This window comes from Oreochromis niloticus, linkage group LG18 (assembly GCF_001858045.2).
Source record: "Oreochromis niloticus isolate F11D_XX linkage group LG18, O_niloticus_UMD_NMBU, whole genome shotgun sequence".
NCBI classification, from domain to species: domain Eukaryota; kingdom Metazoa; phylum Chordata; class Actinopteri; order Cichliformes; family Cichlidae; genus Oreochromis; species Oreochromis niloticus.
The window spans coordinates 30,513,380-30,537,922 of NC_031982.2; the positions used below are offsets into that span (position 1 = coordinate 30,513,380).

The 24,543-nt window shown below is 39.9% G+C and overlaps 4 protein-coding genes across 4 annotated transcripts in view; all 4 read left to right on the forward strand.

The window, feature by feature from the left end:
- LOC109195563 (tripartite motif-containing protein 16) overlaps nt 1–24,543 on the forward strand; it is a 1,176,058-nt gene that overhangs the window by 40,174 nt on the left and 1,111,341 nt on the right. The window lies entirely within an intron of this gene.
- LOC109195427 (tripartite motif-containing protein 16) lies at nt 1,838–6,448 on the forward strand. The gene is made up of 2 exons (XM_019347466.1): nt 1,838–3,047; nt 6,435–6,448. The coding sequence occupies exons 1-2, from the start codon at nt 1,838–1,840 to the stop codon at nt 6,446–6,448; spliced, it is 1,224 nt and encodes a 407-aa protein (XP_019203011.1).
- LOC109195562 (tripartite motif-containing protein 16-like) lies at nt 7,072–9,674 on the forward strand. The gene has a single exon (XM_019347783.2). The coding sequence runs from the start codon at nt 7,294–7,296 to the stop codon at nt 8,959–8,961; it is 1,668 nt and encodes a 555-aa protein (XP_019203328.1). The 5' UTR covers nt 7,072–7,293; the 3' UTR covers nt 8,962–9,674.
- On the forward strand, nt 20,086–22,973 carry LOC106096919 (tripartite motif-containing protein 16-like). Its single transcript, XM_019347837.2, has one exon. It carries the CDS (start codon nt 20,706–20,708, stop codon nt 22,341–22,343), a length of 1,638 nt encoding a protein of 545 aa, XP_019203382.1. The 5' UTR covers nt 20,086–20,705; the 3' UTR covers nt 22,344–22,973.

Genomic DNA, 24,543 nt, shown 5'->3' on the forward strand with positions numbered 1-24,543 from the left:
TTATTATGTATATGGTCATATTTATCCTGATGTTTAGCAATGCTACACAGTAAATAGGCAAAAAGACGCAAAACTAGAACTGCAGGCCTGCTTTGACAGCACTGACTGGAGTGTTTTTGAGGCCACAGCTACAGACCTGATGATCTCACCGGTGCTGTAACATCCTCCATCAGTTTCTGTGCCAAGTTTTCAGGTAATGACCCTGCATCAATGTGGAGAGGACTGCAGGATATCACCAACCACAGGTGACCATCCCCCCACACCAGGGAGAACAATCAACTGGTCAAAGACCTGAATGTTTTCCTGCAGGTTTAACAATCACATCTTCACACCCCTCACCCTCTCAAACCACATCACATACCACTTCCCACCACCACCCACCCCTCCTTACTGACTCACCATCTACACTTTATACGTGTGAAGAAGATGTGAGGTAACTCTTCAGCAGACAAAACACAGGTAACGGAGAGTGTGTCATCCTCCTGCCCCAAAGTCTGAGCTGACTAACTGTCTCCCATCATCACACAGATCTTCAGCAGATCCCTGGACCTGTGTGAAGTCCCCTCCTGCTTCAAGCACTCCACAATCATCCCGGTCTAAAAAAAACCCCAAACCCTCTGTCACTGAGTTAAATGACTACAGACCTGTTGCCCTGTAGGACATCACAGCCCCCACTACCAGACCCCCTGCAGGATGCTTACTGGTCAAACACTTAAGCAGATATATGGATATATATGTATGTCATCAAGTTCCAATCAAGTTATATTCTTAAGTTCTGTATTCATAATAACCAGTTATCCATCCCTTATTTACTCCATTATTTATTCCAGTATCTTTGTAGACATAAATATGTTATACATGTTGTTGTTGTCTTTTTTCTGATACGTTCACTGAAAAGCAAAGAAACAGAACCCATTTCCTTGGATGTGTGCGCAGAATCAGAAAGACTTTATTTATGCCCAAGGGCCCAATTAAGATACAACAGAGCAGCATGGCATTGAAGATAAGAACAGGGCATAAACAGGCAATAAGAGTGGGATAATAAATACACAGATTATACAGTATATACACAGTTTAAAAGTAAAGTGACTGAATAGCTGAATAAATAACTAAGTGACTAAAAGTGAGTAAAGTGTCAGCAGTATAAAAAGAGTTTAGTGTAGTTTATGTTTCTGGTGTGGGAAATCGTCTTATCAGCTGCAGTTAAAAAGCAGGGTGGCTTTGGGGACAAAGGTGGCTCTCCTCCTCTCAGTCCTGCAGGAAATGCAGCGGAGGCGTCGCTCAGAGAGGAGCCACTGAAATGCGAGGTGAAGAATGTGAGAGGGGTCGTTGATGATTTGGGCCTGTTGGCTGGAAGACTGCCAGAGTTCTGACAGACAGGCCAACTTTGTTAAAGGTTTTTGGCACATACATGATAATAAAGGTGATTCTGATTTCATAACTTTAAAATCATTTGTGTTCACACTTTTTGTCTTTCCGCTTCCTCCATCAGCCTTTTTTTAATATTTCAGTTTTACAGTAAAAAAATAAATAAATTAAACATCTCTTCTCACGATGTGAATTCTATTTTCATTTTATCTTAAAATGAAACTGCCACTTTAAGACAAACCGTTCCCGCGCTAACTGCGCATGCTCTGCGCATGCTCGTCTTCACGCTCTCCCCGTCGCTGATCTACAAGTGTGAAGATGGGTGTAACCAGCGCGTGACTGCGTGAGCTGAAAGGTTCCATTCAAACGCAGATCAGCGGCTAAACAGAAACCAGAGGAGGAGGGTTTGGTTTGAATCGGGGCGCAGACACGTGTTTCTGCTCACCGCTGTCCACACTTACGGGGAGAAATGGCAGAGAAAGGCGTTCTTCTGGATAAAAAGACCTGTTGTTTGATCTGTTTGGATTTGTTAAAGGATCCGGTGACTGTTTCCTGTGGCCACAGCTACTGCAACAACTGCATTAATTCCCACTGGGATAAGGAGGACAGGAATGCCACCTACAGCTGCCCAAAGTGCAGGAAGTCCTTGACAGCACGGCCTGACCAGGCAGCAAACACCACATTAGCAGAGTTGGTGGAGGAGCTGAAGAACAGTGGAATTAATGTGGGAATGAACGGTGACGGTCAGACCGAGCTGGGGTCGAGCAGACAAAAAATCAAGCAGAGAATCGAGACCAGACAAAACGACGTGAAGCTGCTTAAACTGGAGGTGGAGAAAATCAATCTCTCTGCTGATAAAGCGCTGAAGGAGAGCAGGAGCGTTTTTGATCAACTCAGCCAGCAGATCAAAAAAAGAAGCTTTGATGTGATGTATCGGATCAGATCCCTGCAGAAAGCCGAACAGAATCGAATCAAAGCGCTTCAGGAGAAGCTGGAGCAGGAGATCACTGACCTGAAAAGGAAAGACGCTGAACTGGAGGAGCTCTCACACACAGAGGATCACAACCAGTTTCTGCATCACCTTCCTTCATTCACTCATCCACCTACAGAGTTACCCAGAGCCAAAATCCTTCCTCTGAGGTTCTTTGAGGAGGTGACAGCAGCTGTGTCAGAGCTCAGAGCTAAAGTACAGGACATCCTGAGGGACACCTGGGTGGATGTTTCACCCGTGGTTGATGTAAACCCACAAGTTGAGCCAAAGACCAGAGCTGACTTCTTAAAATATTCATTCCAAATCACGCTGGATCCCAACACCGCAAACACACAGCTGTCATTATCAGAGGGGAACAGGAGAGCGACATTAATGAGAGAGGAGCAGTCTTATCCTACTCACCCAGACAGATTCGTTAGGTGGAGGCAGGTCCTGAGTAACCAGAGCCTGACTGGGCGTCGTTACTGGGAGGTGGAGTGGTGCAGGAAGAGAGTCACAGTGGCGCTGGCATACAAAGATATCAGCAGAGAGGGGTCCATGAACGAGTGCGCATTCGGATTCAACGACAAGTCCTGGGCGCTGGAGTGTAACTGCAGCAGCAGCTACAAATTCATACACAACAGCGTGAAAACAGCCGTCTCGGGTCCGTGGACCTCCCGGCTCGGAGTGTACCTGGATCACAGTGCAGGTGTCCTGGCTTTCTACAGCGTCTCTGAAACCATGACTCTCCTCCACAGAGTCCAGACCACATTCAATCAGCCGCTCTATGCTGGACTTTGGTTCAGTGGATATCATAAAGCCACTGCAGAGTTCATTGAGCTCGGAGCATAAATGAGACCACCTGCAAGATTATTATTTTTCTTTTTTTCATCATTGTTACATTTCAAGAATAAGAATTGGTATTCAAGACTTGCAAATATCGAGAGACACAGTATTCTATGACAACAGTGACTTTTTATTTCACCTATCCTCCTCCACACCATCATCATCATCACCTATGAACTCCTTTTAGTCTTTGTTTTGTTTTGGGGTTTTTTGGTAGCTGAAGAGTTTAGGAAATGCTGTTTAAGACTTATTATGTAAAACAGAGTAAAGTGCAAAGTAGATTTACTCACAGCAGTAAAATAATGCCTGAATCTGCCATATTTTCATATGTGATGTTATTAGAGTCCTGAAACTGAACTGATGCATCAAAGTGTAAGCAGCAATTTAATTTGTGGTCTCAGTGGAGCTGATTTGATCTGCTTTATGTAGACTTAGATATCCAGTGGGTTTGCAAAGGGAAACAAATGGATGAGAGGAAATATAAAACAGTTCTGATGCCAAATTTTCTTTTCGTGTTTTGTACAGTTCTATAATCTCTGTGGATCATTTGTTAACTTTAAATGTCTTTGTTCCAACTTGGAGTTGTTGGAGTTTTTCATGTTTTTAATATGACTTCATATGTAAATTGTTCCATACCTGCAGCTAAGATACTCGAGTATCTTCAAATATGAAGCTGAGTATTACTTCCATACTTTCCTCCACTGCTGATGACCTTGTTACCTGCTGCTCCCTGTTAATGATCAGCCTCAGTTCTGATAGTAAACTGTTGGCTCTCGTTCTGTCAGGTTGTTGCTCAGTGACGTCTTGTTTTCATTTTCCTTCTTCTTCAAATGTGTCTTCCTTTAACTCTTTGCTTTTGTTTCTGCTTCAAACACCAAATGATACACGTGCTGCACCTCTGATGGTTTGTCAGAGAGCAGAACAATTTACATTACAGAGAATATTTTACAATTAAACTTTAAATGCATCATGTGTGTTTCATCATTGGATGTTTATAGTTGTGACTCTTTGATTTGCTGTGTTGCTCTTAAGCAATATATATTTACAAAAGTTAGTATCAGAGTATACCACACACTATGAGTACATTTGTTTACATGAAGTTATCACTATTATCACTGTCACTATTCAGATCATGTTTTTCATGTAAAGATGGAAATAAACACAGATGGAAACACAGAGTGTTGCTGCTGGTTAGTCAGTATATTAACAGAACATGAAACATAAAACTGCTCCTTCAACTGTTTATAAATCATCTTTAAAGACACTTTATTGTTCTGTTTTTTGTGTTTTGATACTTTATAGTGAGCCAGTTTCGTAACTTAAAGATACTTTGTGAATTTAATCTTCAGTCATTCGGCTACTGAAAAATCAAAGTCTCCTCTTTAAAGCCCTCCATTTTTCAGACTGTCTGGACTCTCAATCCAGAATAAGTAAGTTGTTATACGGTGTCGAGGACAATGTACAGATTCTGAAAAAAAAGAGGCTGTTTGACAAAAGACTGAAGGAGGCCATTTGTGTTCAAGTAGAGAAACTATCACTCTGTAGAGGAGGGCGATAACTCCACTGATCCTTCAAATAAAGTGCTGTTCTTTCATCACTTCCCAGCAGTTTAAACCACCCACAGGTCTCATCATGTGATGTCTTCTAGACGAGATTGATTTAGTCATTATTGATTAAATGGACCATATATTGTAAACAGAAGTTTTCTTATTATGCTTTTCTCCTCACACCATCTCAACATCGCTGGCTCAGTTGCTGTGTGTCTCTCCTCACTGAGACACTCTTCTACACTTATTTGTGCTTTGTTTTTTTTCCTGCATGATGCCACATCGAGGACATCTCCCTTGTTGTCATGGATGTGGGACCGAATCTATGACAACTGGGGGCTCATCTTACAGTGCCTCACAGATTCAGTCCAAGAGGATCACACAATGTATTTTTATTCATTAGAACTACATTAACTTTGCTGAACATTTTAAATAATTTAAACATAAACTGCCTGGGAGTTTTGTGTAAAATTATCAAAGTTTAAGTGGATCAAACGTATTGCTGCATGCTCCTGCAAATCAGACAAACACATCAGACAAACACAAACATTGCCTTCCTTAAATGGCATTTGTATCTCTGTCAGAATCATTCTTTAGAGCCTCCCTTCTCAGATCTGTTTGTATCAGGATGGGTCTAAACAGCGTTTCCTGTAGGAGGTGAACAAGAGCAGAGATCTGTTTCCCTTCAGAGCACAGAGGTTTTTGTTCAGAGAAAGTCAGACTGTCTGACAGTCACTGAGAGACGGTGAAACGGCACAGCACATGAATCAAATGGACCAAACAAAATTCTGCTGTTCAGTCTGTTTGGATCTACTGAAGGATCCGGTGACTATTCCCTGTGGACACAGCTACTGCATGAACTGTATTAAAAGCTTCTGGGATGAAGAGGAAAAGAAGAAAATCTACAGCTGCCCTCAGTGCAGACAGACTTTCACAGCGAGGCCTGTCCTGGTGAAAAACACCATGTTAGCAGATTTAGTGGAGGAGCTGAAGAAGACTGGACTCCAAGCTGCTCCTGCTGATCACTGCTATGCTGGACCTGAAGATGTGGCCTGTGATGTCTGCACTGGAAGAAAAATGAAAGCCTTCAAGTCCTGTTTGGTGTGTTTGGTCTCTTACTGTAAGAAACAGGAGGTGGAGGCCATCAATCAGTCTGCTGATCAAACAGTGGAGCACAGTGAGAAGATCTTCACTGAGCTGATCCATCTCATCCAGAAAAGAAGCTCTGATGTGAAGCAGCAGATGATACCAATATTAAACTCAAAACACTTGGTCTAATGACCCAGGACCATGACGACAAAGTTTAGACTTGTGTTAAATAGACAAAATACATATAAAATATCTGGTGTAATGTTTGTCATACAGAGTCTTCTCATCTAAAAATGAGTTTGATTTGTTACAATGTTACTGTACAGTTGTACCCATGCCTCATTCTCAAGGTGTGGGAAAGAACTAAGATTAAGATGTTTCTAAATGTAAAGTTTGGTCTTTATTCATTGAAACTCAATTTTTTTGCTTAGGTTTTGAAAAATATTAAAAACACACAATCCCCTGGTGTTACATGCTGAATGTTACAGCTCCAAGTCCAACAACCAAAGTGTAACTAGGTCACTGTTGTTACTGCATACTAAATAGAAAACACAGCACTCCCTGCCTGTCACACATTAAGCCCTTTATGACTCTTTGTTAAATTGCCTTTACAGATCAGTTTGTTTAAGCCTGTATTGAAAATGCATTGTGTTTACATAGTTGCTAAATAGCCTCATTTTGTGTAAGAGGTCAACAGGAGCCTTGTCTCATTCACAAAGTGCGGGAAGGAACTAACACTGAAACGATTCAAAATATAAAGTGTGATCTTAATTCATTATAGCTTCATTAATTTTGATCAAGGTTTTTGAAAAACATAAAAAATACAAACTCCCAGGGTCTTGCATTCCAAATGTCAAATCTCCAGGTCCATCTATCAAAGATTAACTAGGTCACAGTTCTTACAACATACTGTCAAGCAAACATAACACACCCTGAAAACAGTGCTTTATGATTTTATGACTTTTGGTACCTACCCTTCACAGATCAATCTGTATTAGGGTGTATCTAAAAATCATGGTGTATATGCAGTAAGTCTCATTTCCTTTAAGATGTGAATACGAGTAGCGTTCTTTTTTTTTCTTTCGGAACTCAGAAAGTGTCAGTCAGTGAGAGAGAGTAAAACTGCACAGCAAGGAGATCGGATAAATCAAATAACATTTTGAATTCTACAAAACTTTGGATAATACAGAGTGTGTCTGTGACTGCACAGTAGAACTGCAGCCATGTCCTGGCTCTTATAAACAACTCATTGTCACTCTGCCAAGATATTTTTAGTGCCTCCCTTCACAGATGTGTCTGTATCAGGATGGGTCTAAACAACATGGTGTAAATGCAGTTGCTGGTGAGCCTCATTTCCTGTAGGAGGTGAACAAGAGCAGAGATCTGTTTCCCTTCAGAGCACAGAGGTTGTTTTTGTTCAGAGAAAGTCAGACTGTCTGACAGTCACTGAAAGACGGTGAAACGGCACAGCACATGAATCAAATGGACCAAATAAAATTCTGCTGTTCAGTCTGTTTGGATCTACTGAAGGATCCGGTGACTATTCCCTGTGGACACAGCTACTGCATGAACTGTATTAAAACCCACTGGGATGGAGAGGAAAAGAAGAAAATCTACAGCTGCCCTCAGTGCAGACAGACTTTCACACCGAGGCCTGTCCTGATGAAAAACACCATGTTAGCAGATTTCGTGGAGGAGCTGAAGAAGACTGGACTCCAAGCTGCTCCTGCTGATCACTGCTATGCTGGACCTGAAGATGTGGCCTGTGATGTCTGCACTGGGAGAAAAATGAAAGCCTTCAAGTCCTGTTTATTCTGTCTGGCATCTTACTGTAAGGAACACCTTCAGCCTCATTATGATGTGGTTCCATTAAAGAAACACAAGCTAATGGAACCATCAAACAAGCTCCAGGAGAACATCTGCTCTCGTCATGATGAAGTTAAGAAGATGTTCTGCCGTACTGATCAGCAGAGTATCTGTTATCTCTGCTCTGTGGATGAACATAAAGGCCACGACACAGTCTCAGCTGCAGCAGAAAGGACTGCGAGGCAGAGAGAGCTGGAGGTGAGTCGACAAAACATCCAGCAGAGAATCCAGGACAGAGAGAAAGATGTGAAGCTGCTTCAACAGGAGGTGGAGGCCATCAATCAGTCTGCTGATCAAACAGTGGAGCACAGTGAGAAGATCTTCACTGAGCTGATCCATCTCATCCAGAAAAGAAGCTCTGATGTGAAGCAGCAGATCAGATCCCAGCAGGAAACTGAAGTGAGTCGAGTCAAAGAGCTTGAGGAGAAGCTGGAGCAGGAGATCACTGAGCTGAAGAGGAAAGATGCTGAGCTGAAGCAGCTCTCACACACAGAGGATCACATCCAGTTTCTACACAACTACCCCTCACTGTCAGCACTCAGTGAGTCTACAGACTCATCCAGCATCAATATCCGTCCTCTGAGCTACTTTGAGGATGTGACAGCAGCTGTGTCAGAGGTCAGAGATAAACTACAGGACATTCTGAGAGAGGAATGGACAAACATCTCACTGACAGTCACTGAAGTGGATGTTTTACTGTCAGATCCACCAGAGCCAAAGACCAGAGCTGGATTCTTAAAATATTCATATGAAATCACACTGGATCCAAACACAGCACACAAACAGCTGTTATTATCAGAGGAGAACAGAAAAGTAACATTAATGAATCAACAACAGTCTTATTCTGATCATCCAGACAGATTCACTGTACGATATCAGGTCCTGAGTAGAGAGAGTCTGACTGGACGTTGTTACTGGGAGGTCCAATGGAGAGGGAGAGGAGGTTATGTAGTAGTTTCGTATAAGAATATTACCAGAGAAGATTGTGGGAATGAATCTAAATTTGGACGTAATGAAAAATCCTGGGCATTAAATTGTTATCAAAATAGTTATAAATTGTGGCACAACAACATCCAAACTCCTGTCTCAGGTCCTCAGTCCTCCAGAGTAGGAGTGTACCTGAATCACAGAGCAGGTATTTTGTCCTTCTACAGCGTCTCTGAAACCATGACTCTCCTCCACAGAGTCCAGACCACATTCACTCAGCCGCTCTATGCTGGACTTTGGCTTTACTGCAATTTTGGAGACATTGCTGAGTTCATTAAACTCAAGTAGAATGAAGTATATTTGTATTGTCTAATTGTCTATTTCATTTTTATACAACTGTGACATGCTTGAATCCCTGTTGGATTCTGTATGTACACATCCGGATTCAGTTTAATGGGTTTGCACTCATGGAGATTCTGCTAATTTTATTAAACAGAAATAGACCAAAATCTTTCATATTGTTATGCTTTTTAATCTGTAATATATAACATCATTTTATTTTCGCTCCATGATGGTTGTGGCATTTCTCAACAGCACAGAGATCAGCTGTCAGTCAAACATTATGGGTGGTACCTCCACATCTTCTAGTTGTTCTCTTGATGTTTCTGAGTTTTTAAAGGAGATCTTTCCTGTGACTGTTTATGGAGGCTATCACTGCTCATCATCATTTTGATTTACTAAAATATTTTTCCACATGAAAATGTAAACTTCTCTGTGCTCTAAAAGTTTGTTGAAAATTTACATGTTTTTTTATGTTGTCGTTTTTGTTCCACTTCATTGGCCTTAACAATGAAATCAGCAGACCTTCTTTTATCAGATTTTGTTCTCATAAGTTTGCAAAGTCACATTTCCTTATGTCTGTTTGGCAGACTTTTATTGTTAAAATCAACAAAGAATTGAGGTAAAACTATGATCTCAATGAATATATGAAATATATGAGTTCCTTTTTTAATGTGTGATCAAACTACAAGTTTTCAGGATTAATAAAACTTTGAACAAAGTCTTTTCTTCTGTCTTCATTCCAGGATCTCACTCAAATCTGATGCAGAAAATATGAAATTAATCTGAGAGAATAACTGAAGCAGATTTCCTCCTGAAACACCCACAAGTACAGAGTTCATTTTTAGAGCAGAAGAAGACCCATCAGTCAGCCTGTGACCTGTCAGATTTCTTTACCATAGAAGTGTCCATACGGGGAAATAAGCAAAGTTTTGTTCCCTTTTCTTAAAAATCCTGTTGGGTAAGATATTTACACAAACTGGGGAAATGACAGTACCACTAATAGTTTAATTGCTCGGTTTTTGTTTGTTTAGGACTTTTACGGTCCTGGGTCTGCGACCCAGTGTTTTGAGTTTTGTACCATTATTGATCTTTGATTCCATCATACGTTTTCACTGCTAATCTCTTGGCTTCGGTATTCAGTATTTCCAGCTCCCTAGTTCTTTAGTAACATGATTTCTAGTCTTTAGGTTTTGATTATGTGCCTCCTCCTGTGTTCCGTGTTATGTCTACTCTGTGCCTTCCCGCCCCACATTTCAGTTCTCCGTGTTCTCAGTGTTCGCGTGTTTCCTGTTTTACTTTGAAAGTACTTGTCCTATGTCAATGAGTTTTGCCTCCCCTATCTCGTTATGTCAGATTACTCCCGGTTGTACTCTCCTTCTGTGTCTCATTCCCTCGTTATCCCACCGTGTATTTAACCCCCGTGTCTCCTTCTGTTTGTTGTGGGGTCGTCTGCGTGTAATTCGTTGTTTCTCATCCTGTGGCGCCTCCCCAGTGTTTATGGCTCACACAGTAAAAAAAAATGGAGTGTCAATATTTCAGAGTAAACCTATTCTAATCTAGATAGAGTATTTACACTCTATGAGGAGTAAACCAGCTCTAACATCAGAGTTAAAAGTCAGTGTAAAATTCTTTTGACAGGCAGGCAGTGTTGCCAGTTCGCAGGTGTGCGCAGTTCTGACGAAAATGGAATTTTCTCTGGAATTTTCTCCAGTTGCCACAGTCCCGCACTTTACCAGTGTGGGAAGTTAACAAAATACATTTTAAAACATTGTTTAAAATGTATTTTTTTAAAACTAAATCACTCTTTATAGTTTCACTGATGTCGAGTAAGGGCATTTTAGCAGCATTTACCCATAGGTTTAATGATAGTGTCGAGTAGCTACATGCTAACAGTTGCTAAAATTTCAGTTGCCGTTATCTTCTCACTAAGTTAATATGAACCTAAAACATGTTAACTATGTATTTCTTCTAAATGCTGCCGAGATAATATAATTGTCACATGTTTAATGCCATAGTTTTAATAACTAAGTTAGCATTTATTAGTAAGCTAATAATCGTTAGCTTCTATAAGTAACAAACTTTCAGAAAAAGTGGGTAACATTGCCATAAAGTCAACTCTACTGATTTATATTCTTCTAAGCAAATGCCAAAGGCATACACTTCTTTAGAGTTTTGCTCATTATTTAGTAAATAATATGTATTTTGTATAAATTGATAGCAGTGTTAATGATATGTTAATGTATATCCCTTGTTCACAGAAATAAAGCGAATTGCAGTAAGAGCAGACCAATACTTGGTAAGTAGACTAAAGTCATTAAACAATATTAGATTTTAGTCACACTTGGCCCATTTGCAGTAACACTGGTTGATAAAGGATCTTTGTTAGCAGTTAACCTGTTATTTATTTCTTTATACTGTAGCTGCTAAGTAATAACTTTTAAGTAATGTTTCTATTTTATATAAAAAACTAAAGTACATCTGCAGTTAACTCTTGGTTCAACTGTTTCCTTTTATTTTTTCTTCGTTTTGTGAACAGAATATGCTGCTGCATGTTTTGCTTGGTAGTGAGCAGAAGTATGTTAGGCTGTCTGACCTGACATTTGATGCTGTCATGAAAGAAGGTGAGAATATCAGGATAAAACAATAAATCAATTATTACTTGTTCAATACACTAACTTCATTATAAAACCATATTCTTATGTTGATAATGGTGTTTACTTTGACAGTGAATGAGAATTGCCTATATGCTTCAGCTTCATCTCATCAGCACCATTTGACCCTGTAATATTTCTTTTGTTTTCTCTTACCTTACTTCAGTGTGCCTAAAATTTAACATACTAGAAGGCAGACAGCTAGATATGAAGGTGTTTGACCAGTCTGACACAGAAGTAGGTGCAGAGGTATTTGAAGAAATGGTGAAGGGGTCACCTGGAACCTTCCAAGTCATGCTGAGCAATGAAGAACTTGGTAATCACTCATGATTCACCTACGTAAATATGTTTGTTAAATTTAAAGGTTGACATTGGAGCATTAACAGTTACATTTAATGCCTCTGCTTTGGTCATGTTCCTTAATGCACATGTGCATCTCTATCATCATCATCATCATCTTCAGCATCCGATGATACAATGATACAACTTCACAATGTGTGACCCTCCTGAAGAAGCAGCCGCCACTGAAGGAAGACAAACTAAACGGCCATGCCATATAAACTATGAGGCAAAAGCTGTGGGTAGTGTACATTGTTAAGTCTAATCTGGAAATGTGATGTGAGGTGTTTTTATGTAATTGTTTTCCAATCTTAAGTTTTAAAAATTTCTGACTTCATATTTTGTCTATTTAATGTGATTGAAAACATCTTAGCAACAAAGCCGGTGGTGAACCAAATCTTTTGACAGATGCAACCAGAAGACAGATGATAAACATACTTGCAGCTAAGATGACAGAAGCACAGGGGTAAGAATCATAAGTGTAGGCTATAAAGAAACATTTTTAGTATTGTATTATTTTTAATTGTGATGTTCAATGCCAATTGAGGGTAGGTCATCATTGAATTTGTACACTGGGACGTCTCCCCCTAAAAGTGTAGAGTGATGTATGTGCAGGGCATGGTTTCTGTTTCCATATCTACAAAAACCATATTCACAACATGGATATGTAAGTAAAGGGGACTTTGTAACATTAAACACATAATTGCTATCAGAAATTTTGATAACATTGTAATTCTGCATGTATTTAATTACATAGGAACATTACTACGATCCAGAAAGCGGTTCAGGATACCTTGCATGGTGGTTGAAGACCATTCAAAGAAAAGCTGCAGAAGAAAGAACCGTCTTAGCCTCCAAATCTCCCAAAAGTAAGATCACTTATCATTTAAATGATACTGATGTAAATTGTAGGCAGGAGTCAATTTGTTTTTTCTTAAGTTGGTGGGCCAGGCCGTGGTCGATCCAGACCACTCAGAATGGTATGACTGTGACTGTTTTTAATTGCCATCGTTGGTTATATAGGTAATTCTGTCAACTGAATGTATATTTGGAATAATTCTTTGTTTATTCATCTGTAGGCTGGGACGGTGACATCTGCTACCACCATCAGCACAAGGGCGAAAGAGACCAGGAAAGATGTCTGCATCTCAAGCTGTTGATAACCTCATCAAATTCTTAGAAGTATGTTTAAAATATACGTTCTATCACCTCCATTTTCATGTACAGTGAGGTGATCTAATCTAATGTCAGAGCATAGTCACTAAATACTGCTGTTTAATGTGTTATTCTAGGCTGGAACCAGTGTACAGCAGCATCGAGACAACATCACCCGAAGCAGTCAGACCTACATTCTTGCTCAGGCACCCACAAGAAGCAGCATTCACCCCTTCTTTATTGTAATTGACAAGCATGCACTTCCATGTAAAGTGACAGGTTCAGTTGGAGCCCTTGATGAACTCTTTAAGGCCCATTATGTCTTTGGTACATCATACCGTTCATCCCTGACCAACTTTTTCACTTTTCTGCATACAACATTGATATTGGGGAAACGTCATAGCTTTTTCGTGTGAGCATCATAGTACTGTATGCTACTGGGAATTGTAAGGGTTTGTTACGTTAATCAAATGACAGTGAAATGAGACGCATAATAAATGCTGTTACTGTAACCTGTATGTTTTTTATTTCCAGAATATAAGATTACATGATTACTGCTAATCATCATATGATGAATATCAAAAAATGACACTACAGAGAAATGAAATATTATTACACTAAATTTGGAGTAAAAATCAGTGTTAAATATTTTTATACATTTTGTTGTTAATTATGACACTAAATTGAGTAGAACTAACACTGGCCATAGAGTAAATTTTACTCTAATTTTGAGTGGGACCAAATGTTGTACCTGCTGCGGAGACTCAGGTCGTTTGGAGTGGAGGGCCCACTCCTGAAGACCTTCTATGACTCTGTGGTGGCCTCAGCCATCTTCTATGGTGTGGTCTGCTGGGGCGGCAGCATCTCTGCTGGGGACAGGAAGAGAGTGAACAGGCTGATCCGAGGGGCCAGCTCTGTTCTGGGAGGCCCTCTGGACCCAGTGGAGGTGGTGAGTGACAGGAGAATGGCGGCTAAGCTGTCATCCCTGTTGGACAACATCTCCCACCCCATGCAGGAGACTCTGACAGCACTGAGCAGCTCCTTCAGTGGGAGACTGCGGGAGCCACGGTGTGGGACGGAGAGATTTCGCCGGTCTTTCCTCCCCACTGCTGTAAGACTCCACAATAAAGACTTTTGCAGCTGATCAAACACACAAACCCACACATGTGCAATAAGACTGCTATATGTGCAATTCTTCTGACGAAGTTGTATTTTTGTATTTTCCTACTCAGTTGTATATAGTATTTGTATTTCCATTTTATTCTATTGTATATGGTATTTTATTTTGTTTTCCAGTGTTTTCTAATTTCTGCTACATAACTTTGCACTTTGCTGTAACAAAACAAATTTCCCACCTGTGGGACTAATAAAGGTCATCTTAGCTTATGTTATCTGAAACGGAGTTAAAATCAACTCTGTAAGTGTAAAATTGACACTCAGTTTTTTTTACTGTGCAGGCTCTTCGTTCCTGGTGTTTAGGTTTTCATAACGTTTACTGCTTTCCTCGTGTTCTTTTGGTTACTTTATCCCACTTTAGGTTCTATTAGTCTAAGTCTTTGTGTGGATTTTATCTTTCACTATAACTTCACTCACAGCTACGCTGTCATCAGTGCCTGCACTTGGGTTCACTCTCTCTTCTCTCCACACGGTTGCCTAACCCTGACAAAGACAGTTTGGGTTTTGAGGAGTTTAGAAGTTAGTTCAAAAGTCTTTTATGAAATTTAGTTTTTACACATCTTCCTGCAGGTTGACAACTAAAATCTGAAACTGATGCTCAACACAAGAGGGCGCCGTCATCCTGCTAACAGAGATGTAGAGAAGGTTAAAGCACCTCTGCTCACTCAGTTTTAAAAGTGAAAAACTTTGCAGATGTTGGTTTAGATATGCTGATTAACCCATCCCACGCATGTCTTTGGATTGTTGGATGGAGCTGGAGTATCCACAGGGAACGTGGACTTTCTCTTGCAAGTGTAGGGAGATGAAGTTTAGAGGCCTTCGGCAAAGGTGGGGAGTAACCTTTTACCTTTTACCGTGAAGACACCTTCAGCAGAACCAGGCTCTGCAGCGCCCAGTTGGGGTTGAGGGAGGAATATATGATAAACACACCCACCCACTCCACCTTGCCATGTTATATTTTTCCCTTCTGTTATGCACTTCTTCACCCCAGAACTTTAGACACACATGTTGTTTCCCCATGTAAAAAATAAATAAAATCAGAATGTGTGTTCATCGGATTTACTAAACACTTGAACACAACCTGCAGTATTAAACGAGGCTGTTGCCAGGATTGTCCTCCATCCCGCACTAACAGTCAAATCTTGTGTAATAACTGCGTCATTGTATCTACAAATTCATAGACAACAGCATCATAGATTGACTACAAATCATCCGTATATGCTATTATCATTTTCAGTATAAAATTACACAATTCATATTTTTTTCATATTTAATTAAACATTTAATAAACATATGAAGGTAAAGAATTTCGAACTCAATTGATAGATGACTATACTCTCAGTTAATTCTCAGAATTAAATATTTAAACAATAAATTTGGTAGCAAACGTTACTTTCTCTTTCAACACATTCCTGTGCCACACCCAATGATTTAATCTTTGGCCTGTCATGGTTCAATCCCAGGACTGTCTCACACTCCAGGTAAGATTAGTGCAGTACAAAGTGTATAAAAAATAAAATAAAATAATACATAAACGCAGACATAATACTAAATAAGTGGTGGTAAATAAGGTGATCACAGTATGAGCTTTCCATTACGGCCCATGACTTTTTGTCTTCGTACCTGCTCCCTGTTAATGATCCGCCTGAGTGCTGATGGTAAACAGATGACAATCATTTGTGGATTGTTGCTCAGTGAAGTCTTGTTTTTAACCCTTCACAGTTTTTGTTACATAATATACCAAATGTTTCACCTGCTGATGCTTTTTCCAGAGAATAACCATTTTTACTATAAAGAATATTTTACAGTTGAATATAAACTATAATCAGCAGCCTTATCTGTATTTTAAGCTCAACATCAACATGGTAAGCAACACATATACTAACCTGATGGTTCGGTAGTCAGCTACGGATGTGAAAACCCAGAGTTTCTAATCTGTTAGAAATTCTTTAATTCAAAAGCAAAGTAGACTTTATGAGTTAAGCAACTTTGGCACTATACCCCACACTACGTGTACATTTGTATATGATGAAATTATCAGTCCTGCCACACTTAAGAGAACTTTTGTTCTCTCAAGTTTGCAGACTGGTTTTTCCAGCTGCGGTGTATTGTTATGACTGACTGTGAGGATGCAAAGAAACATGGAAAGAAACAATGGTGTGAGTGTTTGACAGCTGGTTAGTGATTACAAACAACAAGATGGCAGATAAAGTCCTACCTACAAGTCTTTGTGAATAATTTTGATAAATCAGTCATGCAGATATTCATTATGAAAGAAAAGCCTAATGCAGTGGTTCCCAAACTTTTTTTGCTGGGCCCCCCTTGTTTAACAAGAAAAATGTTCGCGCCCCCGACCCCGCGCGTGCACGCGTGCACGCACACGCACAAACACATCCTTCAACCACACACACCCATATTTTGCTCCATTGCGGTTTATTTCACACCTCAAACATTTATTAAACAATTAAGCAAATACAAATAATCTGCAATAAATTACAGGTAGTAAGAAAATAAAAAAACAACTCTTTTACGCTCCGTCCGCACCTACACGGGTATTTTTGAACGCGCAGCTGTTTCGGGCACATGTAAACGGCGTATCGAATCACCGAGAACGGAGATTTTTTAAAACTCCTTTTTTTTTGCGTGTACGTGTGGACAAGGAATACAGAGTTTGTCACGCAATGTCAAAGGTATGTGCCTTTTTCACGTCACACTGTGCGCCACGTTATTGTTTACATGAGATGAATTGCAGAATGGCAGATGGAGACAAAATACTGTTAATCTGACTCTGCAGGTTTTACACGCTTACATATACAGGCCATTACTGTCCCTGCATTTAGAAAGGCAGAGGCATCATGGTGTAATTATTTTACATGTAGTTGTTTTTTTTTTCCTGTGTAATAATGTTCAACATTGCTATCAATACATTTTTCAAAAAAACTCTCTACAAAATGGGTTCAAAAACATAAACAACTGTGGGATACTGTTTGTCCGTGATTTGAACAGCCCAGCGCTGCTCCCGATGCAGGGAAAACTAATTCTGCAGGGAGACCTACCTCAGCACTTGTGCAGGTGAAACCAAAGGGAAGATATGCTTCACCTTATTTTCTAGTCTTTGGCTTGGAATGAAGTTGGTTTAGAAACATATTCAGCAATGCTTCATCTCCTGCTTTGCGTTTGTGTGGGCGCCCCGTGCTAGCAGTGTCCAAGCCTTGTTTTTGTTTTTGTTTTTTTTCCCCTTTTCATGCCGCGCCCCCCCTGCAATAGGGGGCGGGCCCCACACTTTGGGAACCACTGGCCTAATGCATTAGTGAAGTCACAGATCTTCTCACAGTGATGGTTTCTCTGCTTCTCCATTAACTTTCTAACAACTACCTGCTTTAACTACCTAGAATAACTTGAAGTAGTGGCTGTTCCTCTTCCTCAGCTCCATCTACGTTAAGGCAGTTAAACCACAGCTCACTGCCAAGTTTGCACACAAACATGCAATTTCTCTTAGAGTCACAGTGATATATGTGAGTCATATCTACAGATATTAGAACAGAAATTAAAGTATATGTAAAGATTATAAATGGGAACATAGGGAAAAGTGCAACATGTAAGTAGAACATGATGTGCAAAGTTATTAGAGTCTTAGTAACTTAGTGCGTTACTGTGTCACATTAACTGAGCAGCGAGCAGGTGAGGAGGTGTTGTTAAACAGTCCAACAGCCCGGTGAAAGAAACTGCTCTTATTCTGTGAGCTGTTGGTTCTGATGGACCCAGAGGGGAGTGTCAACAACAGTTCATATCCGGTGTGGGAAGGGTCAGCAGCAATCTTCCTTGCCTGTCTCAGGTTTAGCGATCTTGTATGGGCAGCCAATCACCTTCTCTGTAATGGATGACGCACTGCAGCCAGCGTTTGTCGTTGGGAGTGGAAGCAGCATAGAGAATGGTCATGGAGGAGGTGAGGATAGATTCAATGAGGCAAGTGTAAAACTACAACATCATTGACTTCAGTGAACTAATAAATTTTTTACACATTAAATCATGATATTGTCCTAAAAGATTAGAATACCACCTTTCATACAGAGTAATTAGTTCCTAGGCCTCATTCCTGTGGTGTAGGAACTAGGTGTAGTTATATAAAGTTGTTTGTATTCATTAAAAACTGATTTATGCAGAAGAACATTTTGAATAATATAAGTAACATAACACAGGGTGTTGCATGTCAAATGGAACATCGAGTTTAACTGGGTCACACTTTGTTACTGCTGAAAATCTGCCTCTCATAAAAGCTGAAAAAGGACAGAAGTCCAAGCTGCTCCTGATGATCACCTGAAGATGTGGCCTGTGATTTCTGTTTTTGTGTTTGTTGTTACATGTTTATGTATGTCATTTTACCATATAATAATACATCATTAATTTTACTTCCAGATATAATATTCAGAGTTCAGATAAGCAATTTCTTTATTTGAGAATCTGAAAAGAATTTCACAACATCTTTTTAACAGATTCGTGTTTTCAAAATATGTTTTGAAGACAGTATTGAAGTAAAGGTTGTTCTTTACGCACAAGTGCAGTTGATTTTTTTTTCTTAAATCTTAAAAGCAGCATGTTTAAAGCTAATCCACTCTTCAGTATGTGGAATGTCCCAAAGTGTAACACATACATCTGAAGACTGTGCTAAGTACAGGATGACGATGCCAGAAAAATAAGTCAGGTTTTTATTCATACATCAGTCCCAAATAATGAATGAAGTTAGGGATAAGATGGGCAGATATTTAAGCATTATGTTCCAGATGTCAAACGTTGTTTCAATTTTAGCTCAAACATAAAGACCATAAATAACAGATTTATAACTGGAATAAAGTAAATTCATAATGCTAAATTGGTATATATCTTCAATAAAGATATATACTGTGTAAAAGTTTTGAGTCATCCATATTTGTTTTTATTTTTATTTTGCTTAAATCAGACTTTCTTTTCTTTTAAAGTCCTTGAGCAAAAGTTCAAGGACACACACACACACACACACACACACACACACACACACACACACACCTCTTTTTAAGCTGCTTAACACTGACCTGATAATCCTTCAAGCATAAAAAAGCTCAGTGGAAGAACCAGTGTCGTGCCTACACATGACAGACAACTTGGCAGAGAAGCCTTTTAAAACTGTAGCTTTAGGCACTTTGTTACTAGCAGCCTGTTGTAAAAACACATGTTAGCACCCAGGTCAGGTTACTACAAAAAAGCTCTTTGTTCATTGAAGATTAAGAACAAAAAAGAAACAATCTTTGTTTCACATGAATTAATCTGGCTGTGATGTACAATGCAATACCCAATCTCAACAGCAGGCTGAGAACGATTTCACTGCACTGTAACATATTAAAAGCAAACTAAGTGAGGAGAACAGACATTATAATTGATTTTCACAACTAATTAGTTTCACTGCAGCCCGTGAAAAGCAAAGACATCAATGCATAAATATAAAAAAAGAAGAAGAAAGAAGTCTAGTCCACCTAAAGGGCAACACCGAAGTGTTTTTTATCTGTGGTGGCTCACTTACCAGGGTGGGCGAGACAAATGAGTAAACCCCCCCGAAACAAATCACAAAAGAAACAGCAAAACCGAATCCTCCACAGCAAGAGCAGCAATGGGCTCAAAACAGGGTTGAAACTCAGCTTCTACTGGAGCTCAAGCCACAGACTAAGACACTAGAATTACTAATAAATATAAATAAATAAGAATAAAAATAAACACATGTTGTATATGTAGTAAATGAAGTGACTGTATTCTCTTATTTATTGTTTTCTTGTGTTTGATTAAACCCCAAATTATTTATTCTTTGACTTATTTTGAATAATTTCTCACTGTTTTTTTGTCAAATTTGTTACTCCCCTTTCAAGTGAACTGCAAACTGTTCTTAAACTAGGGAACTACATTTCCTCTCTGTTTCTCTAAGCTTTATTATCGGATGTGGGGGGTTTATGATTGTGGCATAATTTATTTTCCTTGTGTGTCTCCGTGCCTTCTTCCTTCTCTGGTTTTCTTTTTTGTGATTGTCTCACTGTCAGTTGTTTAACCTGTGTTTGACGATCCTCTCCCTCCTGTTTCGTGTGATTCTAATGTCCTTTTTGGGGATTCTTCTGTCTTTTATCAGCCAATGAAGGCTCTCGTTTTGCTGTTTAACAGATCTATCTTGCATTTATGTCATCTCTACTGTGACACGTTTGTATGTCTGTACTTGCCAAACATGTCCTGCCTCTTCAAAAACTCCAGTTCCTGGAAAAAACACTGTTGACTCCGCCCACTTCGGTGATGCAGAAATTTCCCGTCCATTCTTGTTCAGTTATTTCCAGTTCCTGGATGGGTGTAACCAGCATGTTTGTGGTGAGCTACGTTTTTCTTTGTTTCTGACAGAGTTCTACACAGCAAGGTGAAATGGCACAGCAAGAAAAGTTCTGCTGTTCAATCTGTTTGGATCTACTGAAGAATCCAGTGACTATTCCCTGTGGACACAACTACTGCATGAACTGTATTAAAACCCACTGGGATGAAGAGGATCAGAAGGAAAACTGTAGGTGCCCTCAGTGCAGACACCCCTTCACACCGAGACCTGCACTGGTGAAAAACACCATGTTAGCGGAGTTAGTGGAGGAGCTGAAGAAGACTGGACTCCAAGCTGCTCCTGCTGATCACTGCTATGCTGGACCTGAAGATGTGGCCTGTGATGTCTGCATTGGAAAACAAATGAAAGCCTTCAAGTCCTGTTTATTCTGTCTGGCATCTTACTGTGAGAAACACCTTCAGCCTCATTATGATGTGGTTGCATTGAAGAAACACAAGCTGGTGGAGCCCTCCAAGAAGCTCCAGGAGAACATCTGCTCTCGTCATGATGAGGTGATGAAGATGTTCTGCCGTACTGATCAGCAGAGTATCTGTTATCTCTGCTCTGTGGATGAACATAAAGGCCACGACACAGTCTCAGCTGCAGCAGAAAGGACTGAGAGGCAGAGAGAGCTGGAGGTGAGTCGACAAAACATCCAGCAGAGAATCCAGGACAGAGAGAAAGATGTGAAGCTGCTTCAACAGGAGGTGGAGGCCATCAATCAGTCTGCTGATCAAACAGTGGAGCACAGTGAGAAGATCTTCACTGAGCTGATCCATCTCATCCAGAAAAGAAGCTCTGATGTGAAGCAGCAGATCAGATCCCAGCAGGAAACTGAAGTGAGTCGAGTCAAAGAGCTTGAGGAGAAGCTGGAGCAGGAGATCACTGAGCTGAAGAGGAAAGATGCTGAGCTGAAGCAGCTCTCACACACAGAGGATCACATGCAGTTTCTACACAACTACCCCTCACTGTCAGCACTCAGTGAGTCTACAGACTCATCCAGCATCAATATCCGTCCTCTGAGCTACTTTGAGGATGTGACAGCAGCTGTGTCAGAGGTCAGAGATAAACTACAGGACATTCTGAGAGAGGAATGGACAAACATCTCACTGACAGTCACTGAAGTGGAGCCAGAGCCAAAGACCAGAGATGAATTCTTAAAATATTCATGTGAAATCACACTGGATCCAAACACAGCAAACACAAAGCTGTTATTATCAGAAGAGAACAGAAAAGTGACAGCAATGAATGAACAACAGTCTTATTATCATCATCCAGACAGATTCACTTATTGGTGTCAGGTCCTGAGTAGAGAGAGTCTGACTGGACGCTGTTACTGGGAGGTGGAGTGGAAAGGAACAGGAGTTCATGTCGCGGCTGCATACAAGGATATCAGCAGAACAGGGTGGGGTAATGAGTGCAAATTTGGGCGTAATGAAAAATCTTGGGCATTCAATTGTTACAAAAGTAATTATACGTTTTGGTACAACAACACCCAAACTCCTGTCTCAGGTCCTCAGTCCTCCAGAGTAGGAGTGTACCTGGATCACAGAGCAGGTATTTTGTCCTTCTACAGCGTCTCTGAAACCATGACTCTCCTCCACACAGTCCAGACCACATTCACTCAGCCGCTCTATGCTGGACTCTGGCTTTACTCTGGTGTAAGAAGTTCTAAATTCTGTAAACTATAATAGAATTTCATAGTATAGGACAGTAATTTTGCATGTAATTTTCTCTCAATCATTGTTGTGGCATTTCTGAACTGCACAGAGATCAGCTGTCACACAAACACTGTGGGTGGTACCTCAGCATTTTCCACTTGTTTCCTTAATGTTTTGGAGTTTATTCACTGGAGAACTTTCCTTTGTCCGTTTAGTCATGGAGGCTATCATTGCACATAATGTTTTTCATTTATAAAAATATTTTTTCACATGAAAATGGAAACATCTTTGTGCTCCAAATGTATAAATTAGTATCGCTGTATTTTTACCTTGTTGTTTCTGTTCCACTTTAAGGACAGAGACATGGGCAGACCCTTTACAGAAATGTGCACATATTTTTTTTGTATCAGTGGCATCAGTATATAAAGAAAGAATAGAGAATTATATTTATGTTTAGCACACCAAATACTCATAATGTTGTTGTCTAAGTTGACAAACAAATTGAAGGTTTTAATAATAAAAAAAATGTCACAGTCCTTTCTTTTGTCTTCATTCTAGGATCTTCCTCAAAAAAAAGTTTGAGAGTGAACTGAAATCGTTTTATAATCAGAGAATATGATTTAGATGAGATTGTATTCATATGAGACAATGAACAGATTTTGTGCATGTCCATTTTATCCAGAGGTTATATTGGTTGGATCTGATTATTGGGGGGGTCTTAACCCTGTTTTCAGCTGTTACCCAGCAATAAACTGTTTTATGATCTTTTTAAGCAGGTAACTTTTCTAATCCATCTGTCCCATGGTCCTTGAATGCAGCGTCAGGATTACAGGTTATGACACAGTGTGATATTACACATATTTAAATCTCTCTTTATTGATAACGTTGAAGCTGCTGAAGGCTCAGTGAAGTTTTGTCTTCCTGCAGGTTAACAACTGAAATCTGAAAAACTGATGCACAACACAAGAGGGCGCCTTCATCCTGCTAATAAATCACGGTGACCTGCACGAGTGTATCGTTCGTTACTCAGTTATTTGGTTTGGAGTTGTACCATCTAATATTGTAGAACTGATAAACAAGACTTGCTTTAGACATTTTCTGTGTGACTGTAGTCATCTGAAGACATTTCCCTTTAATTTTTCAACTATTTTCACAAGCTACATTTACTGACCCTGTAATTTCAGTTTGTTCCTGACATTCACATTTTCAACACACTCTATCGACACTTTGTTTTCAACACAGTCTCTGTATGTCGTTTTCTCTGAATTTCTGGTGGCCAATGAATCACAGTTCAAAGATACAAACTGTTCAAAGGTTGAAACTTATCAGGACGGTCTTGTTTGTTTGTGGATAAGACAAGTTAACTTGTTTAACCTTCATTTATGTCCTGCAGCCTCTTCACATTTCTGAAATCAAATCGTATGATTATCATACAGCCAAATTCACTGAGCTCTGGTTCGGTCTCCACCAAGTTCAGCTGCAGAGTCAGGTGACAACTATATTTGCATTTGTACATTATCAATCAAGCTACTGTTTATATAGGAGCTAATTTTAGTGCAGCTTCAGTTTGCATAACACCCGTCCTCCCTTTGACAACAAAAGCCTAGTACACTGTCTTTAGTGAAAGAAAGGATCTCTTGTTGCTTCGCTGTAGCTTCAAACATGACTGATGACTGATGCCATTCAAAGTACGCAAACTGGAAACGCTGTCAAAGCTGTGCCTTACTGCATTGTACCTTACTGTGTAACCAACACATTTTAAAAGGCACAACTTGTGAGTTCCAGTATCACCTGGTGAATAGTTTTCGAGTGTTTCGTTCATGACAATTACTGGTAACCACAACAACCTTCTAGCAACCGAGGCCTTTTTACCTTCTTGCAACCAATTTCATGCTACCAACTCCCAGCAAACTCCAGCAAACACTCACCAGTTGCTGAGGCTGGGGAAAAGAAACTTTTCCCTTGCAGCCAGTGGTTGCTGACTGGTCTCTGCGCCTGTGGAACTGGGGCCTTACCTTAGTCAAAGTAACCATACCACATTTTCACAATACTCTCATTTGCCCTGTGATTGGAATATTTAGTTGAAATGTCTAAATGTTGTATAGCCTGGACACCTATCCAGGGCATACCCCACCTTACATGCAAAGACAGCTGAGAAAGATTTTTTGTTTGTTTGTTTGTGTTTTATATGTAGTAAAGTAAAGCTTACAGCTTTCCTGGACTAAAGGTC

Coding starts and splice junctions, on each gene's coding strand:
- LOC109195427 (XM_019347466.1), top strand. CDS start 1,838: ATGGCAGAGAAAGGCGTTCTTCTGGATAAAAAGACCTGTTGTTTGATC.
- LOC109195562 (XM_019347783.2), top strand. CDS start 7,294: ATGAATCAAATGGACCAAATAAAATTCTGCTGTTCAGTCTGTTTGGAT.
- LOC106096919 (XM_019347837.2), top strand. CDS start 20,706: ATGGCACAGCAAGAAAAGTTCTGCTGTTCAATCTGTTTGGATCTACTG.